This window comes from Caenorhabditis briggsae (assembly GCF_000004555.2).
Source record: "Caenorhabditis briggsae complete genome, chrII, whole genome shotgun sequence".
Classification (NCBI taxonomy): Eukaryota; Metazoa; Nematoda; class Chromadorea; order Rhabditida; family Rhabditidae; genus Caenorhabditis; species Caenorhabditis briggsae.
This window is the reverse complement of record NC_013486.2, coordinates 10,170,178-10,191,760: the sequence shown is the minus strand read 5'-3', so window position 1 is coordinate 10,191,760 and position 21,583 is coordinate 10,170,178. Positions and strand designations below refer to the sequence as shown.

The window sequence follows — 21,583 nt, the reverse complement described above, 5'->3', positions numbered from 1 at the left end:
CGTTTATGTGAAAAACAGGAAAAAATGAATACATTGTATCCACAAGTTATCAGAACATTGCCAACATGTCGTGGACCACGACGGTGCATACTGCTAATCTTGGATTAATCCTGCTTTTGTATTATTCACATATAAAACAAGGGACATTTACTTTCCTGCCAACCTAATACAAGGCCTCATTATTCAAACAATTTATCAGTTGACGTTCTTCTTCTTTGAATCTTCCTGAAAATTGGAAACTTAAACCAACCAATTGGCATCTATCGCTCACCTCGATGCTCTCCAAGAATGAGATTTTGGAAAAGATTATCTTCTCCTTATTATGTCGCTCCTGGTCCTCTGTCAACTTGTTCTCCAGGTATTGCCTCTCCTCCGTCTACAAAATGTATTACAATTGACATTCATTCAAAATGTCACTGATACCTGACTTGCCAGGCAGCACTGGAGCATATTGTTCTGGGTTTTCTGTAATTTAAAATATTTTTCAAAGAAATACATTTCTTTTATGCTACCTTTGCGGTTAAAAGGCGATTGAGTTGCATTATTTTTTGATTCATAGCATTTCTTTGCTCATCGAGTTCCTTCTTCTGCCGGTCACGAAGTTCTTCCAGCCCAATTGGAGAAAGAGACGTCTGAAATAGTTCCGAAATGGGCTGGAAGGAGAATGTGTTACTTACCATAACTGCTTTGACCTGGCTTGGTATAATTAGAGACCCACAAACACAAATTCAGCTGATTAGAACCAAATCCAAGGAAATCTTGAATCCTAAACTTTCCGTAAACACTCTGATGGACGGCCACCGTATACTTACATTTTGAGCTCAATTATCTCAGTTTCTATAGAAGATATCGAAACACTGTCAACTTATAAATTGTTCATCATACTACTGTAAATGTTTAATCAGTTGACCATTTTTTGTTATCTCTAATAGAAATTTAGATAATTGAGCTCAAAGTTCCAGTAAAGGGTTCCTTCTATTAGAGTTTTTAATTCAAATCGATAATTAAACCATAATTTTAATTTTTAGAAACTATAAAACTGTAAATTTTTAGGTACTAAACCTTTTTGGGTTTATAATGAACACATATTTGCAGCGACCACCCAAAAAAAAAGCATTCATCGACAGATGTTCTGATCCCTCCGTGTCCTTCTCGGTGCACAGATATTCTCCTCTTTTTTCTGCTCAATGCGAATATTTTTTGTCTATTCTATCTGAATTCATTTGAAGCACAACGGATTAAGAGAATAGATAATCCGTCTTCGGCTATTTTACACTTTCACATTTTGTAATCGGTTGAATCTTCTTGGTCTCTGTTTGATTTCCGGATGAGGTGGCTATTTTGTGTCCCTGATAGTGTCTTCTTGATTACTTAATTATCTTGTTATTCATTTCGGTTGTTCCCACATTTGCCCTAGCTCCACAGGGTGTACTCTAATGAGAAAGATGCGTGTCAGCTGAAAAGATAATTGCTCTCGGTGCATCTCCTTATATTGAGCTGACAATCAGAAAGTATTATCTCGTTCCCAATTTCCTTTTCCATCGACCCAAGACTTTTCCACGCCCCTTCTCATTAGAGCGTATCCATACCACAGTAGATCAACTTCTGTGCAGTTCACCCCCTTTGAACCCAAACTCTTTTTCTGAAAAAAAACTCATTATCTTAATCAGGCTATTCCCCACACTCACCCCTTCCTAGGATGAGTTCGAACAGAAAAAATAGTTCAAAAGATCATGATTCCCATAATTTCCATCATTCTTGTTGCATTTCATTATATTCCATTACTCTCTTCCCATTCTCTTTTTATTACCAAACATAATTGAATAAAGACATTGGTTTGACATTTCCCAGAGAAGGGTACTGTAGAAACGTCGTAAACAAAGTAATTGTCGACTAACGGCCTAAAATGTATTTCAAAAACGAATGGTCATTTTTTGGTAGAAAGCAAACAAATGAATATAGCTTCATGTCCAATGAGAAAAAAGAGGAGGAGAGATGATGGAGAAATAACAAAACGAGTGAAAGAAAGTATTGTTTTGTTGGGGTTGACCCAGTGATAAAAAGAAAGACGTTTGCCAAGAATTATCGAAGCTATTCATATTTATATTTGCTTTTCCTTCTGTACTAGTTTTCCAACTGTTTGGGATTGTTCATTTAAAAGTGCGTCTAATAGTTCTTGCACTAATCTCTCATCAGAGAAATTCAAAAAGCTCTATGCTGGTATGAAAAACTGGAGCTATGGAAGAGAAAATCTGGGTGTTACGGCTGAACTACCGTAATAAGCCAATACTCAAAAGGACCGCAAATTTTAGGTTATGGTGATTTTCGTTACGGTAACCGTTGTCCACGCCCACAAGATGTTTCTTCCACAGCTTCGATTTTTAATGCAAGCAGAATAATTCTAAAAAAAGTTGGCCTATCTTAATGAAAGAGACTCACTGTTCTGATACTTTGGGGGTAGTGTTCTTGTGACACGCGGTGTTGTCTCTGGCAAGCTGACCGACTTCTCATGAACTAAGAGATCTGATTTTTTGATATTTTGTGACATTCTAGCCTAAAATTCCAGCGATCTCGCTTAATTTTTTCTCTTAATTTACAATTAGATCCTTACTTTTGATTTTCATGAAATGAAGCAACTTTGACAAGCTATAACTCTGTTCAAAGTTGATCAAATAATTTTAAACTCAGGCTGGTGGACAACTGTAAAGCTTCATCATGAAAAAGAAACAATGGCCAAATCCCAATTTTCAGGCCGACGCCCACATGACCCGGTATTTAAAACGCCTATTCTGAAGGTGCAACAAGCAACGGAGAATGATCTCTTTATGAAGAAAATATCAATCATATCAGGATCCAATCCCGAAATTCAGGTAGTGCGTGGTCTGATAACCGTTTCCAAAAAATTATCATATTTCCAGTTTCTGAACATCAAACAGGTAACCGCCAGCTTTATTAAAGACGTTTTGAGATGGCCAAAAGGTATCGAGATGTTTGATGTTCTCGAGGAAGACCAGAAAGTAAACGGTGTAGCTATTATTCTATCTAAAATTTCTTCTTCCAGCTTGAGCTGGTTCACAGCCAATGGATACGAATTCTCATAATCACAATTTGTGAAAACGGCGCACATCTTCTGGATCTTCATGAGGAACTCTCCAACATTGTAACTTTATCATTTTCAGCGACAAATGAAGGCAAATACGCATACCTTTTGGATTTGAATGATGCTCTTCAAAACCTTCATAGGGAAACTCTTGCTTTCGATCCATCGTCGGTTCGATTTGGAGTGATTACCATGTTTCTTGGCTCGGTTGCGCATCTTAGTATGGGTGCAATTCAGAACATGTTCGAATCTAACGTTAAGAAATTGCTGTCATTGTGCCTCTGATTTTTGTTATATTGTTATTTTGTTATACTGTTTGTTTAGATTTGAAACGGCTTTTGTTTAGATTTGAAACGCCTTAGGGGCACGGTTGAGGTGTTCCAAGGGCACTTTAAACGCGGCACTGTGCCGTTTTGAAGCAAATCCTGTGCCCCTCTGTGCCCCAGCGTGCCGAAAATTTGCTAGTACAGTAAACCCTCTAATAGAATGCACCCCAGACCGTCAATTTTGAGTCTATATATCTTGGCTGTTGTGGAAGATATCGAAAAGTGGTCAACTGACAAAATATCTTTGATATTATGATAAACATTTTGTCAGTTGACCACTTTTTTATATCTGTCACAGGAACCGGGATTCATGGTCTCAAAGTTGACAGCTTGGGTGGCCTTCTTATCAAAGTGTTTCCGGTAATTTTAGGCTGAAATCTTACTTGAGTTAAAATGGTTCGCATGAGACTGGTCAAGTGGATTCATGCTTGAAATGGAACAGTTTTCTGTAAACAAATTCAAATGAAAGAACAAAGAGATCAAAGAGGAAAAGAAGACCATCAAAAACAGTTTCAAAACAACGGAGGATTCACACTTTTTTGTACATCATTTATGTCTTTGCAATCATAAAAAGTGGAGAGAGAGAGAGAGGGGACTATGAAATGAATGCAAATACAAAAGGGTCATGTTTTGGATGAAGTTTGCACAAGTCTGTGAGAGTTTACTCTTTTTGAAAAAAGTTATCAGGCGAAGAAGCTTTGTAGGTAAAATAAAAAATGCGTGAAAAAGATAAAAGAAACAATTAATTGGAAATGGAAACGAAACGTTCGATTCTCTCGCACACTGTATATTCTAAAAGTGCAACCAGCTGTTAGCCTATTTTATTTTCTTTTCAATGATTTGGTTGGATTCACAGATAAAAAATGATTGAATTCGGAAGTATCTAGTTGCTCTACTGGTAACCCACCCTGTATGTGGACTTTGAGCACAATTATATCGATTTCTGTAAAAGCTATTAAGAGTTTGTTAACTAAAAAACTATTTATCATAATATCACCAGCATTTCATCAATTGAACGATTTTCTGATATCTCTTGAAGGAACCTTTGATATTATCTCGAGATATTTGAGCTATGGTATTCTAGCGAAGAAATGATTCGATTATAGGAAATTTCAAAATTTATGCAAAAAAGAATAGTACTTTCCCATCAGAATTTTGGAATAGTTGATATTATTCATCCCCCGCAATTGTTTTTGTTTTTTTCGGAATAGTGTCTGTCATTCTCTTTCTCATAGACTATTTTCACTATCAGACAGTGTCCCTCTCTATTTCGAACACTGTATCAACATTGTGTTTTGAACATTTGGGGAGTGACCTCTAAACGAAAAGAAACATTGCTTGCTTGCACCTCATATTCAATTTTGAATGCTAGTCTGTCTAGACAAGAATTCTGAGAATATATGTCTTTACTAAATCCCTCTATCGTAATTTCTCTAATAGAAGCCCAATTATCTCGGTTCAAGTGAGATATATAAAAAATCAGTCCACGGATAAAATATTTATGATATTATGATGAACCAGAAAGCTGGTGCGCCTTCGGCGGGATTCAATCTACTTTTTTACTGGTTTGTAGATTAGCTCTTCACTTTTTCTTGAAGGGTCCCGTAAATCTATATTTATTTTTCAAGTTTTTCAAAAGTCCACAGCTTGAAATGAGGTCGAACAGACGCGTGTAGCGTTTTATATATTAGGAAGATAATATATCAGTTGGAATATTTTTGATATCTTTTGAAGGAACCGGGATAATTGAGGTCAAAGTGAACGTATAGGGTGGGCTTCTATTAGAGCATTTACAATGTCTCAATCTTGATATTGATGATACCGTAATCCCATAATTTTGCAATTTAGTGCTTAAGTTAACACCTTCATAGTGAACCTCTTAGGATCAGACTTGTCAAATGAATCATAATTTTTTAAGCTGGTGCCCGTTCTTCATCGTTCTCAAGTTTAACGTTGTCCGTAGCAGGAATCAAATTCGCGAGGTGCCCAAATTGTTGTAAATCGAACCTAATTCGACTTTTTCAAACTCTATTTTCTGTTTGTTCCACATAGCAGATAGTGTGTGAAAGTGAAAAGTGTTTTTAATCAAAACTTTTGTAAATCGATGGGAAGAAGGTGATACCAGATGAATCATTTAAAGAATCTCTATGTTTTACATTATCGTTTACTTCTTCTTCCAATTCGCAGTTATTTCCCCGAATCTGATGAAAAGTTTGTCTAAGTAAATTTTACCGCTCTTCGTACACTTCTCAAGAATATTTTAACTTTACTCTTTCTACAGTACAAATCTTGCTCGTTGCTATGGTGAATAGAATATAGAAGGCCCCGCTTGAAATAATAATATGGTACAATATCAAGCTCGAATTTCATTTAATCCTTTACCATTGCGAGCCTAATTAGGGCTCCGTCTTCGAGGTGAAATAGAGGATTCGTGAGGTGGCTCACAAGTCATATGCTTCTTCCCACCCATTCAACCACAGCCATCATTGTCATTTTCCACGTTTCGTTCTCTATGAAAATCTTATATTTTTGCATATTTCTCTCTACCATTTTTTCTCTCTGTCAGTTTTTTTCCGTCATTCGCCTTCTCCTTTACCGGAATTTTCGACATATTTAGGCTGATTTTTCAGATGTTTAAAAAAGATTCCAAGATTTTTTATTCTTGTCTCGTACTTTTTTCTTCTCATTTCATATGTTATCTTGTGACTCATAATCATGATGTTTAAGGAAATGTCCACCAATCAACACACCACAACGAATATCAACAACACCATGAAAGAAAACGTAGGTTTTGAATGAATCACAAAATCTTTGAATTGCTACAAAAATCATTATTCTGGTACAAAAATCTGAGCTGTGGAAGATAAACGCAGGTGCCAGTGGTTGAAGGTTTCACAACGACAACTACCGTAACCTACTTTTTTTTCATAATTCATTTTCTCGTTTCTCCCTCATTTTCGTCGAGTTTTCGGTAATTTTTACTCAAACAAGTCGGAATATAAAAATATTTTGAGATTACGGTAGTTGTTGCTGTGGGACCTTCGGCCACGGCCACCTCCGTTTCTCTTCCACAGCTCTGATTTTTTGAACCAGAAAATATATAAATGTACATTTCGGATGTAAAGTCTGATATTTACTTAACATGTTCAAACGCATCTTATTTTTAAGATTCGGAAATCTAAGATCTTATGAAATCTTCAATTGATTCTTTGTATATATTTCCATTGTTCCCATTCTGTGAATTTCAGAAAAAGAATGCCTCTACCCAGACAACACTCTCCGGATCTCATCCATCGACGTCACTCAATCAGGTCCTCTCCGAGTTCCACCACTCAAAATGCATCCGTGAGCGAGAGGTTGGTAATAAATTACTTTATGACTCCAATTCTAAAGTTCAGTTTTCAGGCATTAGAACGCTTGATGCGCAGATACGAGACTGGCCGACAACGCAACCTCCGGATGGTTCGGGAATTCGAGAACTCGCTGATCTGAATATTGTAGAATCTATTTTTTCAATAAAATTTTTATTTTCATTTAGAAGTTGTATGATGATGCTACTAGATTCTCCTAGAAACCAGCCTCGATCACTTGTTCGACGCCATTGCGTATAGACGAAAACTAAACGACTCTGACAAAAGATCACATCAATGAAGTTCCTGAAGATTGCTATCTTGAAGATAAAATAGAAAGGTAAGAGAGAAACTAAAAAACCAAAATATTACACAACTCGAAACCTAAAAGATCGGCATTGGAGATAAAAAAGAAAGACTGCCCTTCTTTGGTAACATCAATAGTGCAATGCGAACTTAGACACAATTGGTACTATATACTCACTTTCGATTTTTATTCAGAATGAACACAATTCTATAACTCTGGTCTAATTTCAATTTGCGGCCGAAAATTTAGGCCCGGTAGCAAAACCCTTAAAGAAGCATGTGCTTTTGTAATTATTTTCTGGCAAATTTATTTCTTCAAAAATTCGAAAAATCGCAAAAAATTGCATAAAACAATGAAAATTATCTAAAACTTCATGAAAATTCATCGAAAAATCGGAAAAAGTTGGCCAGAAAATAATTTAGAAAATACATGTTCCTTTAAATGCGCCTTTAAGGATTCCACCCACCTTCACATTTTCGGCCTCAACGAGCATTGAAATTAGACCAGATTATCAACAATTTTAATTTTTTTCAGCACACACTATCAGCTTCAGATACCACCTATTCAAATATATTTTTATGGTTGGAAAGGTAAGTTTTAGGATACAATAAGAACTCAAAAATCTTTCACTTCAGACTAGAAACGCTTCTACTCAAACTGAAATCACTGGAGAGCACCCTGAGCGTCCATTAAAATTACTTATTGACACTTTTCGCAAAGAGAGGGCTCTATTAGAATCATTGGTAATTTTAAAATTTAAATTGAAAGATAAAGTTAACAAAGTTCTTTAGGACAGAGCTATGGATAGACATGCGTTGCTGTTAATGATGCGGATCATGGCCCATACAAGATCGTGAAAATTAATGCTAGCTTTCAAAAATCTATAATTTTTTTAGAAATCAATAAAATAGATCGAAATACATATTTTCACAATAAATTTTCATTAGAACAGGGGGACAAGTTTAGGATACTATTTCGAGTTGGAGCTTTCCTTGCTGGTGTCTTTCTCCTTCGAGTTTTCCCAGTCGTATGGGGCATCAATGTCGAGTCCGGCAGAAGTGCATGCCTCAGTAAGTGATTTGTAGATGAACTGATAGTCTACACGATCTTGGTAGGCTCTAGAATCGATGTAGTCGAGGATCTTATTCAGTTCAGTCCAATGCTTAAATCCAGTGTAGAGGGTGTGTCTCTTTTCTTTGCGACACTCCTCTTTCGACTTCAACACGTCCATCTTTTCATTGAGTTTTCTCCAAGGAAGACCACCGACCAGAATCAGATCCAGAAGAAGGTAGAACCAACTTTCACAATCATCTTTTGGTCCCATTTCGAAGTTGCGATGGCATGCAAGAGGAGCGAAACGAACGGTTCCCTGGAAATGAGAAACTCAAAAAAAAAACAATCAGTATCATAACCAACCTTGAACCCAACGGTTTCTCTTGGAGTCTTCAATTCATTTTTGGTGTTCAAGAATTTCCGAGCAATTCCAAAATCGAGAATGTAGATGAGATGTTTCTTATCATCCAACCCGCATGCATAGTTGGCCGGTTTCAGATCACGATGAATGAATCCAAACTTGTGCAGTTCTTCCACTGCCTCCAAGCATTGACTGGCGACTCCAAGTCCCGTGGCAAACGAGAATACCTTCTCAGCTCTTTCCGACTTCAAATCGCCCAAACTCTTTCCGACCAATTCCATCACCAAAAAGAAGAATCCTTCCTTATCTTTCTTGCCACGATCCACAATTTTAGTGAAGTGCTTTCCAGTACCGACCAATTTCAGAATGGCAATCTCCATTTTGAGTTTCGAATGCTTTCTTTTTTCGATCTTTCTCTCGACTTTCATTGCACATTGCTTTCCTTTGTCGTCCTTAACCAGGTAGACGGCGCCGAATCCTCCCTCACCCAGAAGACGAACGACAGTGTATGTTGCCTTACCACTGGTTATTTCATGCCCCTGAAACCAAACGGTTGTGGATCTGATAGAGAAATATGAATACTCACGACTTTGAAGTTGACATCATCTTCTTCTTCGTCGGACATGGCTAACCAGTGATTCAAGTTTCAAACAAACTACCTCGAAGATTTTTTTGAAGAGAGAGCATTCATGAGACACGAATCATTTTACTTTTTTGAGACGTTTTTACACGCGTCACCTATTTTTTCGAATAATTTCCCTACAGTAATCATTTCCATTTATTATTTTTTTTTCCTACAGTAATCACACTTGGGTTCAAAACAACGGGTCAAAAAACGCGCCCCAAATAACTTTTAGGCCAAAGGAAACTTGATAATTTCAAAGTTGACGTGGATTTGACCTAATTAGTTTTAATCAACGAGTGTCAACGCGTGATTTTTTCGTCCAACGTTTAAAAGTTTGATCCTCAGTCAAATAATTCAGAAGCGAATTTTTTTTCTAAAATATCACGTTTACTGGGGCGAGATTTCTGACCCGTTGGCTTGAACCTAAGTGATAATCATTTTCATTTTGGAATTGTTTACCTACAGTAATCCGTTTCGAACTGTTCTCCTACAGTAACCCTTCTCATTTTCGAATCTTTTCCCTACAGTAACCCTCTTCATTTTTGATTATTTTTTGCCCTAGTAATTTCATGTAGATTAGAGAAACATCAAAATCTATTTATTAATAAAACTTCAATAAAACTCGAAATTTATCCGACTTTGATTATGACACAATACACTCTATCTTGGAGTTTTTCTGAAATCAGAGTAGCTGAAAACTTAAGGATGTGTTTTCTTTTTTCTCACCGGGTGTAAAAAGTCATAAGCTGAAGTTTTTGGCTTGTGTACCGCAGGCTTCTCTGGAACTTCTAGCCGTTGGCTTTACTTCTGTTTAGAAGTTTCTGAAGTGGAAATAGAGGGATCAGAATTAGTGATATTTTGGGGATCCATTGAATCAGAGAGATAGAAATGTGTGATGGTTATCGATGAACTGCACTTTCCTAATTATAATATGGGTGACGTGTCGTTTGCTATGTCATTTGAACGATTGAGGACAATAACTAAATGATAAGATATCGAATGAAAACTCTACATGATATATTGTAAAACCTGTAGTAGAAGAGCCCCTACACTCTGAAGTTTGGTCTTAATTATCTCAACTCCAGTGCAAGATACCAAACATCTGCCAACTGATAAAATGTTTCTGATATATTATGATAAACAAGTTATCAGTTGACAATTTTTCAATATCTCTAACAGGAACCGATATAAGTTGTGTCACAGTTAAAAGTCAAGGCGCCCTTCTATTGCTGGTTTCACTGTAAAACTCGATAATACTTTTTCTTGTGGACGTCCCTGAATAGGGTTTTTTTTGAGTTATAGCTTTCCAAGAAAGTGAAAGTGCAAGTGAAGAGGGTAATCGAGAAGAAAAGGCGGCACTTTTGAATAACACAGATGTTCAAACTATGTTTTGATTCTTCCACATTTGAGACCGCCCAAGAGAAGTCTCTGTCTACACATATTAAAATATTTGTCCATTATTCAACTTCCACTGGATCCTACTTACATTTGTCAAAATGAAAAACGCTGGAACTAGTTCCAAAAAAGAACCGGATCTTCGTAGAAATCGGTGAGTTTACAGTGTAAAACAGACCTAGATTAGAAAGTTTTTTTCACAGAATTTTGTGGAAAATTCGTAGTTTTTCGCCTATTTGATTTATGAAAGACACACTTTTTCGGTCCGTTTTTTACTGAAAGCGTGAAAAAAACAGGCGTCCTTCAGAAATGGACAAAGAGCTGAAGAAGCCGAGCTATACATTATTATCTTATTGCCCGGTACTGTATGTTGATAAAGTGCATTATATTCTCACAGAATCGAGAGACAAAGACAAACGGAAATCGATGACGAAATTCAGAAGATGATGTGCTTTTTGCCAACTCGTCCTTCACAGCACAAACTTTCAAGAAACCAGATTTTAGAGTAAGTCATTTGAATTTAGTTACTTATGGACTATCATCTACATAACAGAGAGCTCCATGGTCTCGTTGTCAAAATGATGAAAGAAGATAATGCCAAGTTGGCCACTGGAGGAAACAAAAACCAAGCTGATTGAATTTATGTTTGGCTCAACTACTATTGTCTATCTCAAAGAATAACTAAAAAGTGTTTAAAATAAACTGTTACTGCCAAAAACTTTATTTTAAAAAATTGAGGGAAATAAGCATGTTGACTGAAAAATGCTTATCAAAAAGTATGATTTAAAAGTTTTCTGAAGTGACTGGTATCCTTTTTGCTCGAGCTTACAAGATACTAACAAATCAATCTACAGGGTTGCTGAAAAGTATTGAGACACTTGTTTTTTGTTGTATTTTCAAAAATGGAGTTTCAACAAAAGAACCAGATTTATTTTTTCAACAAATGATAGTAATAGAAAAGATATCAGAGGAGATATTCGAAGTTTGAGACTTCGGCCTTGATGCACGCCTTCAAACGAGCTGGAACAGAAGCGACGGTGCGCCGGAGGTAGTCATCGTCAAGATCATCCCATGCTTTGAGCAAAGTGAATCCACATTTGGGTGCGATCGAGCCATCACCTTTTCCTCCAAATATCCCCAAACGGAAAAGTCGAGTGGATTCAGATCGGGCGAGGAAGCGGGCCACATGTCCTTGCCCCAGTAGCCAGGGAAATGAGCGTCGAGAACAGCTTTCGTGGATTTCGAGCCATGGGACGGGGCCCAATCTTGTTGAAGAATGAAGGGTTGCTGGCCAAAGTGGCTAGTGACCCACGGACGTAAAACATCCATCAACACCAACTTTTGGTACACATCCGAGTTGATTTTCACATTTCTATCAATGAAAACCAATGGGACTTTACCTTCCGACGTCAATCCAGCCCACACCATCACTGACTTTGGAAAAAGTCTCTTGTAGGCCAGACGACGTTTTGGGGACTTTGCTTCGTCCTTTGACAACAATTGCCGAGCATTCTGTCGGTTCGGAAGCGGCTCAACCGTAAAAATTTTCTCATCAGTCCAAATGACTTCAGAGAGGCGGCGCACCTTGAGTGCGTCGAGCAACTTTTTCGCTTTTTCGAGCCGATTCTTCTTGGACTGTTCTGTGAGGTATTGGCCACGAAGGAGCCGATAACTGTTCAGACCCAAGTCCTTTTTCAAAATGGATTGAACCGATTGTCTTGAGATTCCGAGCGATGAAGCCATTTGGTTCATGCTGACCGCATCATTTCGTGTGATTCTCTTCTTGATGATGCCACGAGTCCGGCGAGTGTTGACAGTACGAGGTCTTCCGCTTTTCTTAAGCTCCAACACATGTCCTCGATCTTTCAATTGTTGCACAACTCGATAGACAGTTGCTCTCGGAAGAAGAAGTCTTCGAGCGATGTCACCGGTGGAGATGCCGTCGTTGAACAGCTTGGCAATGGTTTGGCGATGAGGAGAAGCTCGCATAACTTCGTGAAGAGATAAAGTGATGGGAAATGGCTCTAATGTCGGCTTATATACGCTCCCTATTTTCGAAATAATACGAAACTTTTCGAAAATACGACTTGGCACGGTGCCAAGAGCCATCATAACAAGTGTCTCAATACTTTTCAGCCACCCTGTATAGGCGATCAACATCATCAATGAACTTCCAGCTGTTTCTATTATCAGTTTAAAAGATCTAGTCAAAAGATTTGGAGCAGAGATAAGAAATTGCTATAAAAGGGAAGTGAATCCAGTAGAATCTTCATCGAGTACTACACACTCCATCAAATCATCGCCATGGCTCAATCCGTCCCACCAGGAGACATCCAAACCCAACCAAACGCCAAGATCGTCTTCAATGCTCCATACGACGACAAGCACACCTACCACATCAAGGTGATCAACTCGTCTGCCCGTCGTATCGGATACGGTATCAAGACCACCAACATGAAGCGTCTTGGCGTCGACCCACCATGCGGAGTTCTTGACCCAAAGGAGGCTGTCCTTCTCGCCGTCTCTTGCGATGCTTTCGCTTACGGACAAGAGGTAAGGATTCGGAATTCAAAAGGAATTCTTCTGAATATTTTCTATTTTTCAGGACACCAACAACGACCGTATCACCGTCGAGTGGACTAACACCCCAGACGGAGCTGCCAAGCAATTCCGCCGCGAGTGGTTCCAGGGAGACGGTATGGTTCGTCGCAAGAACCTCCCAATTGAGTACAACCCATAAAGGAGATTCATTGAACTCGTTTTAAATAAAAGACTTTGAGTAAAATAAAAGTGTTCTTAGTATTGTATATTCTTGTTTGGTTGTTGATTACCACACTATAAAGTTTTTGACGGATCGATATGACATACTTCTTCATTGTTTGGGTTTTCTAACAAGAAATTTGGACACCTACAATAGTCTTTCCTGTATAGTCTTAATGAAACAAATTTAGTTATAATATACCGTACTTCCTCTATGAGAAGCCTGCCCAAACCGTCAACTTTCAGCTAAATTATCTCTATTTCTGTAACAGATACAGAAATGCGGTTAACTAACACATATCATAGGAGCCGAGATAATTAAAGTCGAAGTTTTGGGTGAGCGTCCAATAGATGAAATACGGTAGATGTTGCTTTAGAGTTGACAATTTAGTACATTTTTATTCGAAATAAACCATAATTCATGAACGAGTATTTTTAAGGTTTGATAAGAAATTTCAGTTTTCCTCCTTTTCAGTGTCCTCAGGATTAATATTCTCCTTTTGCTCCTCTTGCTCCTGACCCACCAGACCCTGAATTTCCCCAAATTTGATCTGAAAATAACCTAGTTTCAATTTTCTAAATACCATTAAACGTACCAATACTTTCTCAAACTCCTCTTGGATTTCTGGTGTTGGTGGCTGTCCAGGATTTTCAGGAAAAAACATATGAATTTCATATTCTGTTTGGTTGTCTACCTTTGATAAATTTAAACAAAATTTTACAAAACCTAGTCTCATCATACACTCCCCGCCGTCTTCTTCTATCGTTGGCCCAACCATTAATCTATAAAAAAAGATAAAAAAGATTTCAAATTTAACGAATAGTTGACCCTGTGATGAGTTAGCCCATATTTTTCACTAATTTCCTCTTTTCCTTCCTGTGAAATGAATCCTTGTCCCGCTTCGAAATGTCTCAAAAGGTCAGCACGAAGTTCAGCAGAATATTTTGTAGGCGCCTTCCTTGACCTCTGGAAATGGGATTCGAGGTGCTGGAGTGCGAAAAACTTACTTTTTGTATTTTTCTCATTTTTTTGTGATTCAACCCCCTTATGGATTCAGCTAGTTTAATGTAATCACGTGGAAGGCGTTTCTTGATGTTTCCCAGTTCACGTTGAGTCGTTCAACACCTGTACCAAAATTTCAAATTGGAATGTGTCCCCTGACACACATATTATATTCATCAGATTCAGTTTTTATATCAGTTTCAGCTTATTTCGTTTTGTGCATGTTGTAAGAAATTTCAGCGCTCAGCTTCCATCTTGATACTCAGCTGCTCAGCTTTCATCTGTCCTAAATTTAGAAGACGACCTTCTAGCACAGGTACATTCTGAGAATTCGCGATTTCTGAAAGAAGAATGGAAAATTCAAGTTTCGGTGCATATTTTCAGCTCGATGGTCGGAACGTAGCAAAGGCTTCACAGTTTTGATACCTTATCCATTCGGTAATCGAAATGATGCCTGAACAGCCCATAAAGGAGTTGGATGTCTATTATATTCTGATGACCTGTTTATTAATAAATTGATATTTTAAAAATGTCTTTGATGACTCTGTAATTCTTTTTTGAACGCTTTCCAGCCTACACTATTCTATTTAAATATCATGTCCACCGTTTGTCCACTTTTGACGAAACTGTAAGAAATCTGCAAAACCGTGTCAAAGTGATTGCGTACAATGCACACATTTTGACGCGCAAGAATGTTCTTCGTTCTCTCGAGACCGTACAAATCGGAAAGAGTTTAAATCCGATAGAAACGAAAGCGAAAGAAACGAAACCGTAAGAAACGAGAGACTCCACCGATTCCGAGGAAGAGGTTGTCTCCGAGGAACCGATTCCGAGGAAATCGGGACGGAGTTTTGCAACCGCCGTACGGTTCAACTGCGGCACTGCAAAAATTGAAACTCCGCCCCGATTTCCTCGGAATCGGTGGAGTGTCAGAAACGAAACGGAAAGCACGCTAAACCGTGCACAGTTTTACTGGAATGGCGTGCGCAAGCTACAAATGAGCGAGGGTTTTGTCTAAATCTCTTACAGTTCAGAAATCTCTCGTTCAATTCAGATAAACCCCGCCCTTTTTTGCAGCCTGTGCACGCAATTTGTGAACGGTTTAGCGTTCTTTCCGTTTCGTTTCTTTCGGATTTAAAATCTTTCCGATTTGTACGGTCTCGTTCTCTCCTCAAAATTAAATTATCACCGAAAACTCACCCAGAAATCGTTTATATTTGAGATTTTTTTTTCCGGAAAATGAAATATACTTTCTTTAAATGTTCATATATTGCTTTGTTTGCTGTTTCCGAGATTTCCATTCCATTTATTCAGTTTTCATTCGTATTCTTTTCCAAAACTTCGGCCAAGCACCAAATAGCAACATGTAAAACTTTACGAAAAGTACCGACCCAGAATGCCTTAACTTTGAAATAATTTCATAAAAATGTATGTTAAATTGAATAACTGTTGAATTTTTTCTCGAAAATTCGAAAAATAACTGATTTCGTTTATTTTCTGAAATTCTTGCAAGTTTCATTTCAGGTAACGAATGGACAACTTCACTATTTGGGTCGACTCCGCTCCGTCGGAAACTATCACCGAGGCACCGGTGGATGATGAGTCGAACAGTATTCTTCGGAAGGAGATTCAACAAACTCAACAATATGTTATCGGAAAGCTGAATGAGCAGGAGACGAATGAAAAAGAAAAAGGAGATCATTCCAAAGAGAAAACAATGAAGGTTTTCAAAATGATCACCACCCAAGAGAAAAAGTTAGTAAACGTTTCTCTGCATCTTGAAAGTCTTGAAAAAGTGTGCAAATCGATCGAATTGCAGTTAATAGCCATGAAGGGTAAATTTTTAAAAAATGAGATGGCGTCATCAATTCTGCCCATTTCCAGAGAGCTTCCCGGAATCCATCAGTCTGACTGAAGAATTCTACGAGAAAGATCTACTACACGTGGAAAATCAGATCGTGTTACTACAGGAAATCTGCGATAGTCGTGTGAAAACTCTCAATCAACTAGAACTGAATGGGTTCAATCACAGTAAGGAGGATGCCAAGCTGGAATGCAAGGTAAGTGATTCGACAACAATATACTCACAATTGAAATTCGCAGAAGCTACGAGAATCAATTCTAGCTGCGAAGCAGAAACATGAGAAATTGGTAACACTGAACGTATCGAAAATCAAACTGCAAGCCGAAAAGGATGAATTGATTTCTCTCAACAGTGAGCTTATAATTCGATAGATGCTATTTTGAAACATCTGTTTCAGACCAAGAAGCTGAAGCTATAGAAGCCGCAAAGCTTGTACTCAAGTCTGACCAAGAATTAGCTGAGAAAATGACAGAGGAATGTGTCAGTCTCCGCTCACAACTCGTCCAAATGGAGGCAGCTCAGTCGAACAACCAAGATGGAGCAGACAAACTCGAAATTGATCGTCTTCAGAAGAAAATCGAGCAGATTCGTCAGGAAACTGATGGTATCACTTCTAAATTATCAGAAGTGAGGAAGGAAACAGAAGAAGCTCAGAAGAAGTTGAACGAGCAGAAGCAAACGGAAGCTGACAATCAAGCGTTGATGGGAAAACTGAAAGCTGATATTGTGGCTCTTCTTCAGAAAAAGATTGAAGAAGAGAAGGATAAAAAGAAACGGAAGCCTGAACTGCAGAAAATGATCGAGTTGAAGAAGGCCATTAGCATTGAGAATCTAGCTTTGGAACAAGCAAGAAAGGAGCTTGAAGAAATCCAAGTTGGCGGTAAAACCGTCAGCGAACTCAAAAGCGAGGTGAGATTTTCTTCGGTGAAATCGGAATACGGTTCCTGTTTTAGATTACAAAAATGCAGTCGGAAATCCGCAGTTATGAGAGAGAAATCAAAAAGGCAACGAAAGAAAATGAGAAATTGATCGAACAGGTGCCTTTCATACCGGTTTCAATACAAAACAATGTTATTTCAGATTGCCGAGATTAGGATCCCTTCTCCTGACACAACATTACAATTTCTGAACGACACAGCCGAGATCGACGAATCTGAGTATTCCCAACAAGTTGTTACACCGAAACTTGAGATCAACGTCACTCCGATTCAGAGAGCGATTTCTCGTGACGTCTTCACTGGTGCACCACTGATGACCAGCACCCCACTTCATAAACCTGAACCGTGAGAATCTGCGCTGTTTCACACACCAGTAATAGTAGTTTCAGAACCGGAAAAACACGTGCTGCTGCTCGTCGTCTAGAACAGAATGCGAAGGCGAAGACTGCCGAGTTGCGTAAAAAACGAGGAGGAAAGAAATAGAAGAGAATCATGTATCATTTTGAGCTTGTGTCATATATTTAGTCATATATTTGTTTTGTTTTTTAATCAATAGTTGTTTTATATGAATTGTATTGCCGAAGTGAGCTGAAAAATGCTGTCCCCTCTTCCGGTTTTGTGGAAGCTTCAGAGTCTTGAAATCGTTAGCTGCTTCTGTCTTCTGAAATATAAAATAGAATCTCATAGGAGTGCGGATACATTCTGAATGTAGTTCTTGTCTTCTTTTCAATGACGTTTCGGCTACTCATGTTGTCAGCTGATCAAAGGTTCTCAATTAGAATTTCAGAGACACCCGGAAATGGATCCTTTAAACCCACGTTCGTTGAATATTCAAGAATGTATTTTCGTATACACAAGAATTCAAACCGATTAACTTCAAAAAGTACATTTCGTGATATTTATAATCTTGTTTCAATTCAAACACATCTCAATAATCACATCCCTTGATAGCAAAGGACACATTCTTGTGAGCAGCTTCTCAACGAGTGCGATTTCGAAAATTGCTGGTTTTGTACACATTCGTTTTGAAAACTCGAACAAGAAGTGCATTGAATTTTTAGCTGATTTTGTGATATTTCCGTTTTCAGGTCGAACAACTTTGAGACGCAACACAAAACACAGTCTTTGCAGAATCATTATTCGAGTACAAAAAATCGGAGCTGTGAAAGAGAAACGCCGGTGGCCGTTGCCGAAGGTCCCACAACGACGACTACCGCAACCTAAAAATATATTAATTTTCCGTGTTAATTTTTCTATTTTTTCACCGATTTTCGTTGCTTTATGGTAAAAAGATTGACTGAAAACGCACAACAATTGAGATAATTAATCTGAAAAAAAAGTTTCGGTTACTGTAGTAGTCGTTTTGGGACCTTCAGCCACGGCCACCGGTGTTTTTCTTCTTTTCATTATTATTACTCTTCTGGTTTAATTTATGAATTGAATTTTGTCACTTCACTTCAATTCAAGTTAAATTCTCAAAAATTATGAACGAGAGCGAGTTGTGTTTGCAAGCGTTTCAATTAACTTTGTTCAGAAAAAGGACAGGTGGAGTTTTGCCATTTGTGACTAGCACTGATTTCGACGAACTTATTCAGAGAAAAGAGATTAACATGAACTAATGTTCTTTGTAGTTCTGAAACAACTTTCGCAGCTGTCTTCTTGCAAAACGTTTAAAATCCCCATGATGATTCAGAGATAAAGCACCTTTACGTTTGCAAGTTTGACTTTGTTCAAACGAAATTTCTATAGTAACCTGAAATAGGTTTTGCATGAAAGCGTGTTCAAATCAAAATTTTTCAGAGTTTCTAATTTCCAAAATTTCCAAAAGAATTCGGTAAATTGTGTATGTGACAAATACCGTGAACTCTTTAATTAATAGAAGGGGCTCCCACAATGTCAAGTTTGAACTAATTTATCTTGGCTTTTATGCAAGATAAACACTTCATAAGTGGACAACTTTTTTTGACAGGAACCGAAATAAATTTTGACAGGAACCGAAATAAATTGGCTCAAAGTTGAGAGTTAGGGGCGGGGGCTTCTATTGCAGGTTTTACGGTATACGTTCAGCACTGTTGCCTGGTGTACGTATTCAAAAAAGAGATTTGTTTTCCGAAAATTCTTTTATCTAAAATTCTGACAATTCAAGCAAACAGTTAAACGTTATGTTCCACGAGTCGTATTCGCGAAATTCCGTCTTCTGTGGATTATCTTGTTCCGTCTTCCCTTTTATTTCAGTCTTCCTCCTTCAGTGGAGCAAGATTGTATTTCGGTCCAATACTGATTTTCCGAAAATTGAATTCTTCTAACCTGAATAACAGAATGACAATAAAAATATTCCAGTTGACCAACCATCGTCATTTTTATTCACCTCTCCTTATTATTATTGTGGCTCTCTTCTTGATATCATATTATTCACCAATTATTCACCAATTTCCTATCAAAAACTGCAATTAGTGTGATCCTTGGTGATGTTTGAGAGTCTTTCTCATAGAAATGTACTTGCACACCTTCATATTATTTTTAACTTTTTCCCATAAAATTTCATGCCATAGTTCATTTGTGTCACGAGTTTCCAATCTCCTTATTAAACTAGAAGTTTGTATCAATGTGACGTTGGGAACGAATTTGAAGCAAACAAAAAAAAAAGAATAATATTGTAATAAGATTATAGAAAACCCCGCCCCTTTTACCCTTTTTCAGCTCCGCCTTACCCTTTCTTTTTGCTATAAAAGGTTGAAACTAAAAAAGAGAAATTCACACATGGTGATGCATTCGTCCACTCTCCTCGGGCTCCTTCTTCTCGTTGCCACCGCATCCAGCATGGCTCTTTTCGAGTCAAAGGCTGTTGATGTTCCAGACCTTCCAGCTGGAGAAATGGATGACGATGCCCAGTCAGCAGTTCTTCTGTTCATGAAACTATTCAATCCATCCAAACCCAAATCCCGTCCACAACGTTCATTCCAACACAAGACCTGCGGACAGAAGGTTCTCGAATACACTCTCAAAATCTGCGATTCCTTGGACATCAGTAAGTTCTGAAAGTTCTCTCTGTTGATTCTGATATATGAATGTTCTAGAAACTCAATCCGAGGTTGACATCTCCTCCATATGTTGCTCATCAATGTGCTCCGACGAATTCATCCGTAAGGCCATGTGTCCAGAGAAAAAACACTAAATCTCAGGTAGCAGTAAATTCCAACTAGCTGCGTTTGAAAAATGATTTCTTTTCAGAAAGTCCTGCACAAATCTCTCTCTCTCTCTCTTCCCAAAACAGCAAAGTTGGCGAAAATGCATCGGGAATTAAATCTCATTTATATTTACTCACATTCTGTAAATTCTCTGAATGCATAATAAAATGTTTCATGTGATTAGTTGCATCGAACGAAACATATCAAGAAGAATTGAAATTTCCAAAAATAGATCAGAAGCGGAAATTCTAATGGAGATTTGCCGTTCTCTTCTAGGGCCTCTGGGGTTGCTCTTTTTATTCGTCGACAAGACTGGAAATAAATGAAACACAACGAAGTTCTAACGTAATTAACTCCTAGCTTTCGTGCGCATGTGCCATAAATTCTCTTGATGTTCTTCCAAAGGTACTTCCGTTCGTCTTGATTCGAAAGACTGGTTCCTGAAAGGCAAATTTAGCTCCGCCTGTAAGCTTTGAAAAAAAAAATCCCTCCACATAACTGAGAAACGTTCCCATTGTTAGTGAATCAACATGCTCTTCAAACAGTTTCATCGCTATTATGTTTCTCGTTGAAGAAAAATACTGAAGCAGTCAAATGAAGCGCCGCCAGCCATTTGCAACCTCTTCAAACCTTTCATGTGATATTCTAAAAAATAGGAAGTCAAATAAAGTTAGTTTTGATGATTGATCCAAAGTTTGCGAAAATCAAAGGACGTTCCTTTCACCCAGTTTGCGAAAATCAAAGGCCGTTCCTTTCACCCAGATTACCGTGAACACTCTGATCGAAGGCGCCACCGTTAATTTTGACCCAAAATATCTCGGTTCTTGTTAAAGATTTTGAAAAGTATCCAACGTTCCTGTATGAGATATCGAAGAGCAGTCAACCAGTTAAATAAATTCAAAAACCGTTCTTGGTTTGAAACTTTATGATTTGGAAAGGGGGAGTTTCAAAATTGTTTAAATCGTCGATTTTTTCGTAAAAAGTTTGCTTTTTTGTGCTTTTCCAGGAAATATATTAGAGACGATAAAAGTATTCTTATCTGTTTTTATTTTTCCAAATTCACAAAAAAATATGGTTACAATAGTGATTAATTTATAAATGTTTACGTGAACATTATTTAGAGAAGGTGAATCTGAATGGTGAGTTTAAGGGATAGTGGTTTTGAAGATTGGCGCCATGCAGTGTGAGTACTTGACACAAACCTGTTCAGAATTTCATTTTAACTACTCGATTACTTTATAATCCCATAAATAAATAACTTCGAGAATTCACTTCCCAGAAACCGAACGTCGGTTTCCCAGAATTTGAAAAAA

General features: G+C 37.8%; 8 protein-coding genes across 8 annotated transcripts in view; 6 read left to right on the top strand and 2 right to left on the bottom strand.

The window, feature by feature from the left end:
• Nucleotides 1–195: 195 nt before the first annotated feature.
• On the bottom strand, nucleotides 196–680 carry CBG02427 (the record flags this gene model as incomplete). The annotated part of the gene is made up of 5 exons (XM_002630694.1): nucleotides 196–225; nucleotides 272–376; nucleotides 424–465; nucleotides 513–632; nucleotides 678–680. The coding sequence occupies 5 exons, from the start codon at nucleotides 678–680 to the stop codon at nucleotides 196–198; spliced, it is 300 nt and encodes a 99-aa protein (XP_002630740.1).
• A 2,049-nt stretch (nucleotides 681–2,729) lies between these two features.
• CBG02428 lies at nucleotides 2,730–3,385 on the top strand (the record flags this gene model as incomplete). Its single annotated transcript, XM_045242573.1, has 3 exons — nucleotides 2,730–2,870; nucleotides 2,919–3,017; nucleotides 3,062–3,385. 3 exons carry the CDS (start codon nucleotides 2,730–2,732, stop codon nucleotides 3,383–3,385), a joined length of 564 nt encoding a protein of 187 aa, XP_045092304.1.
• Nucleotides 3,386–6,156: 2,771 nt separating this feature from the next.
• On the top strand, nucleotides 6,157–6,918 carry CBG25642 (the record flags this gene model as incomplete). The annotated part of the gene is made up of 3 exons (XM_045242572.1): nucleotides 6,157–6,210; nucleotides 6,675–6,782; nucleotides 6,832–6,918. 3 exons carry the CDS (start codon nucleotides 6,157–6,159, stop codon nucleotides 6,916–6,918), a joined length of 249 nt encoding a protein of 82 aa, XP_045098177.1.
• A 1,135-nt stretch (nucleotides 6,919–8,053) lies between these two features.
• Nucleotides 8,054–9,122, bottom strand: CBG02430 (the record flags this gene model as incomplete). Its single annotated transcript, XM_002630696.1, has 3 exons — nucleotides 8,054–8,452; nucleotides 8,500–9,036; nucleotides 9,084–9,122. 3 exons carry the CDS (start codon nucleotides 9,120–9,122, stop codon nucleotides 8,054–8,056), a joined length of 975 nt encoding a protein of 324 aa, XP_002630742.1.
• A 1,496-nt stretch (nucleotides 9,123–10,618) lies between these two features.
• CBG25641 lies at nucleotides 10,619–11,155 on the top strand (the record flags this gene model as incomplete). The annotated part of the gene is made up of 3 exons (XM_045242571.1): nucleotides 10,619–10,671; nucleotides 10,915–11,022; nucleotides 11,071–11,155. 3 exons carry the CDS (start codon nucleotides 10,619–10,621, stop codon nucleotides 11,153–11,155), a joined length of 246 nt encoding a protein of 81 aa, XP_045098176.1.
• A 1,666-nt stretch (nucleotides 11,156–12,821) lies between these two features.
• CBG02432 lies at nucleotides 12,822–13,257 on the top strand (the record flags this gene model as incomplete). Its single annotated transcript, XM_002630697.1, has 2 exons — nucleotides 12,822–13,070; nucleotides 13,123–13,257. 2 exons carry the CDS (start codon nucleotides 12,822–12,824, stop codon nucleotides 13,255–13,257), a joined length of 384 nt encoding a protein of 127 aa, XP_002630743.1.
• Nucleotides 13,258–15,811: 2,554 nt separating this feature from the next.
• Cbr-syp-1 lies at nucleotides 15,812–17,565 on the top strand (the record flags this gene model as incomplete). The annotated part of the gene is made up of 7 exons (XM_002630698.1): nucleotides 15,812–16,115; nucleotides 16,165–16,340; nucleotides 16,384–16,495; nucleotides 16,542–17,053; nucleotides 17,098–17,181; nucleotides 17,225–17,427; nucleotides 17,472–17,565. 7 exons carry the CDS (start codon nucleotides 15,812–15,814, stop codon nucleotides 17,563–17,565), a joined length of 1,485 nt encoding a protein of 494 aa, XP_002630744.1.
• Nucleotides 17,566–19,842: 2,277 nt separating this feature from the next.
• Nucleotides 19,843–21,583, top strand: part of CBG02435 — a gene marked incomplete at both ends in the record, with an annotated part of 7,066 nt that continues 5,325 nt past the window's right edge. Inside the window, one exon of the mRNA XM_002630699.1 lies at nucleotides 19,843–20,110. Within this exon, the coding sequence (XP_002630745.1) occupies nucleotides 19,843–20,110 (268 nt within the window). The remainder of the gene's footprint in view (nucleotides 20,111–21,583) is intronic.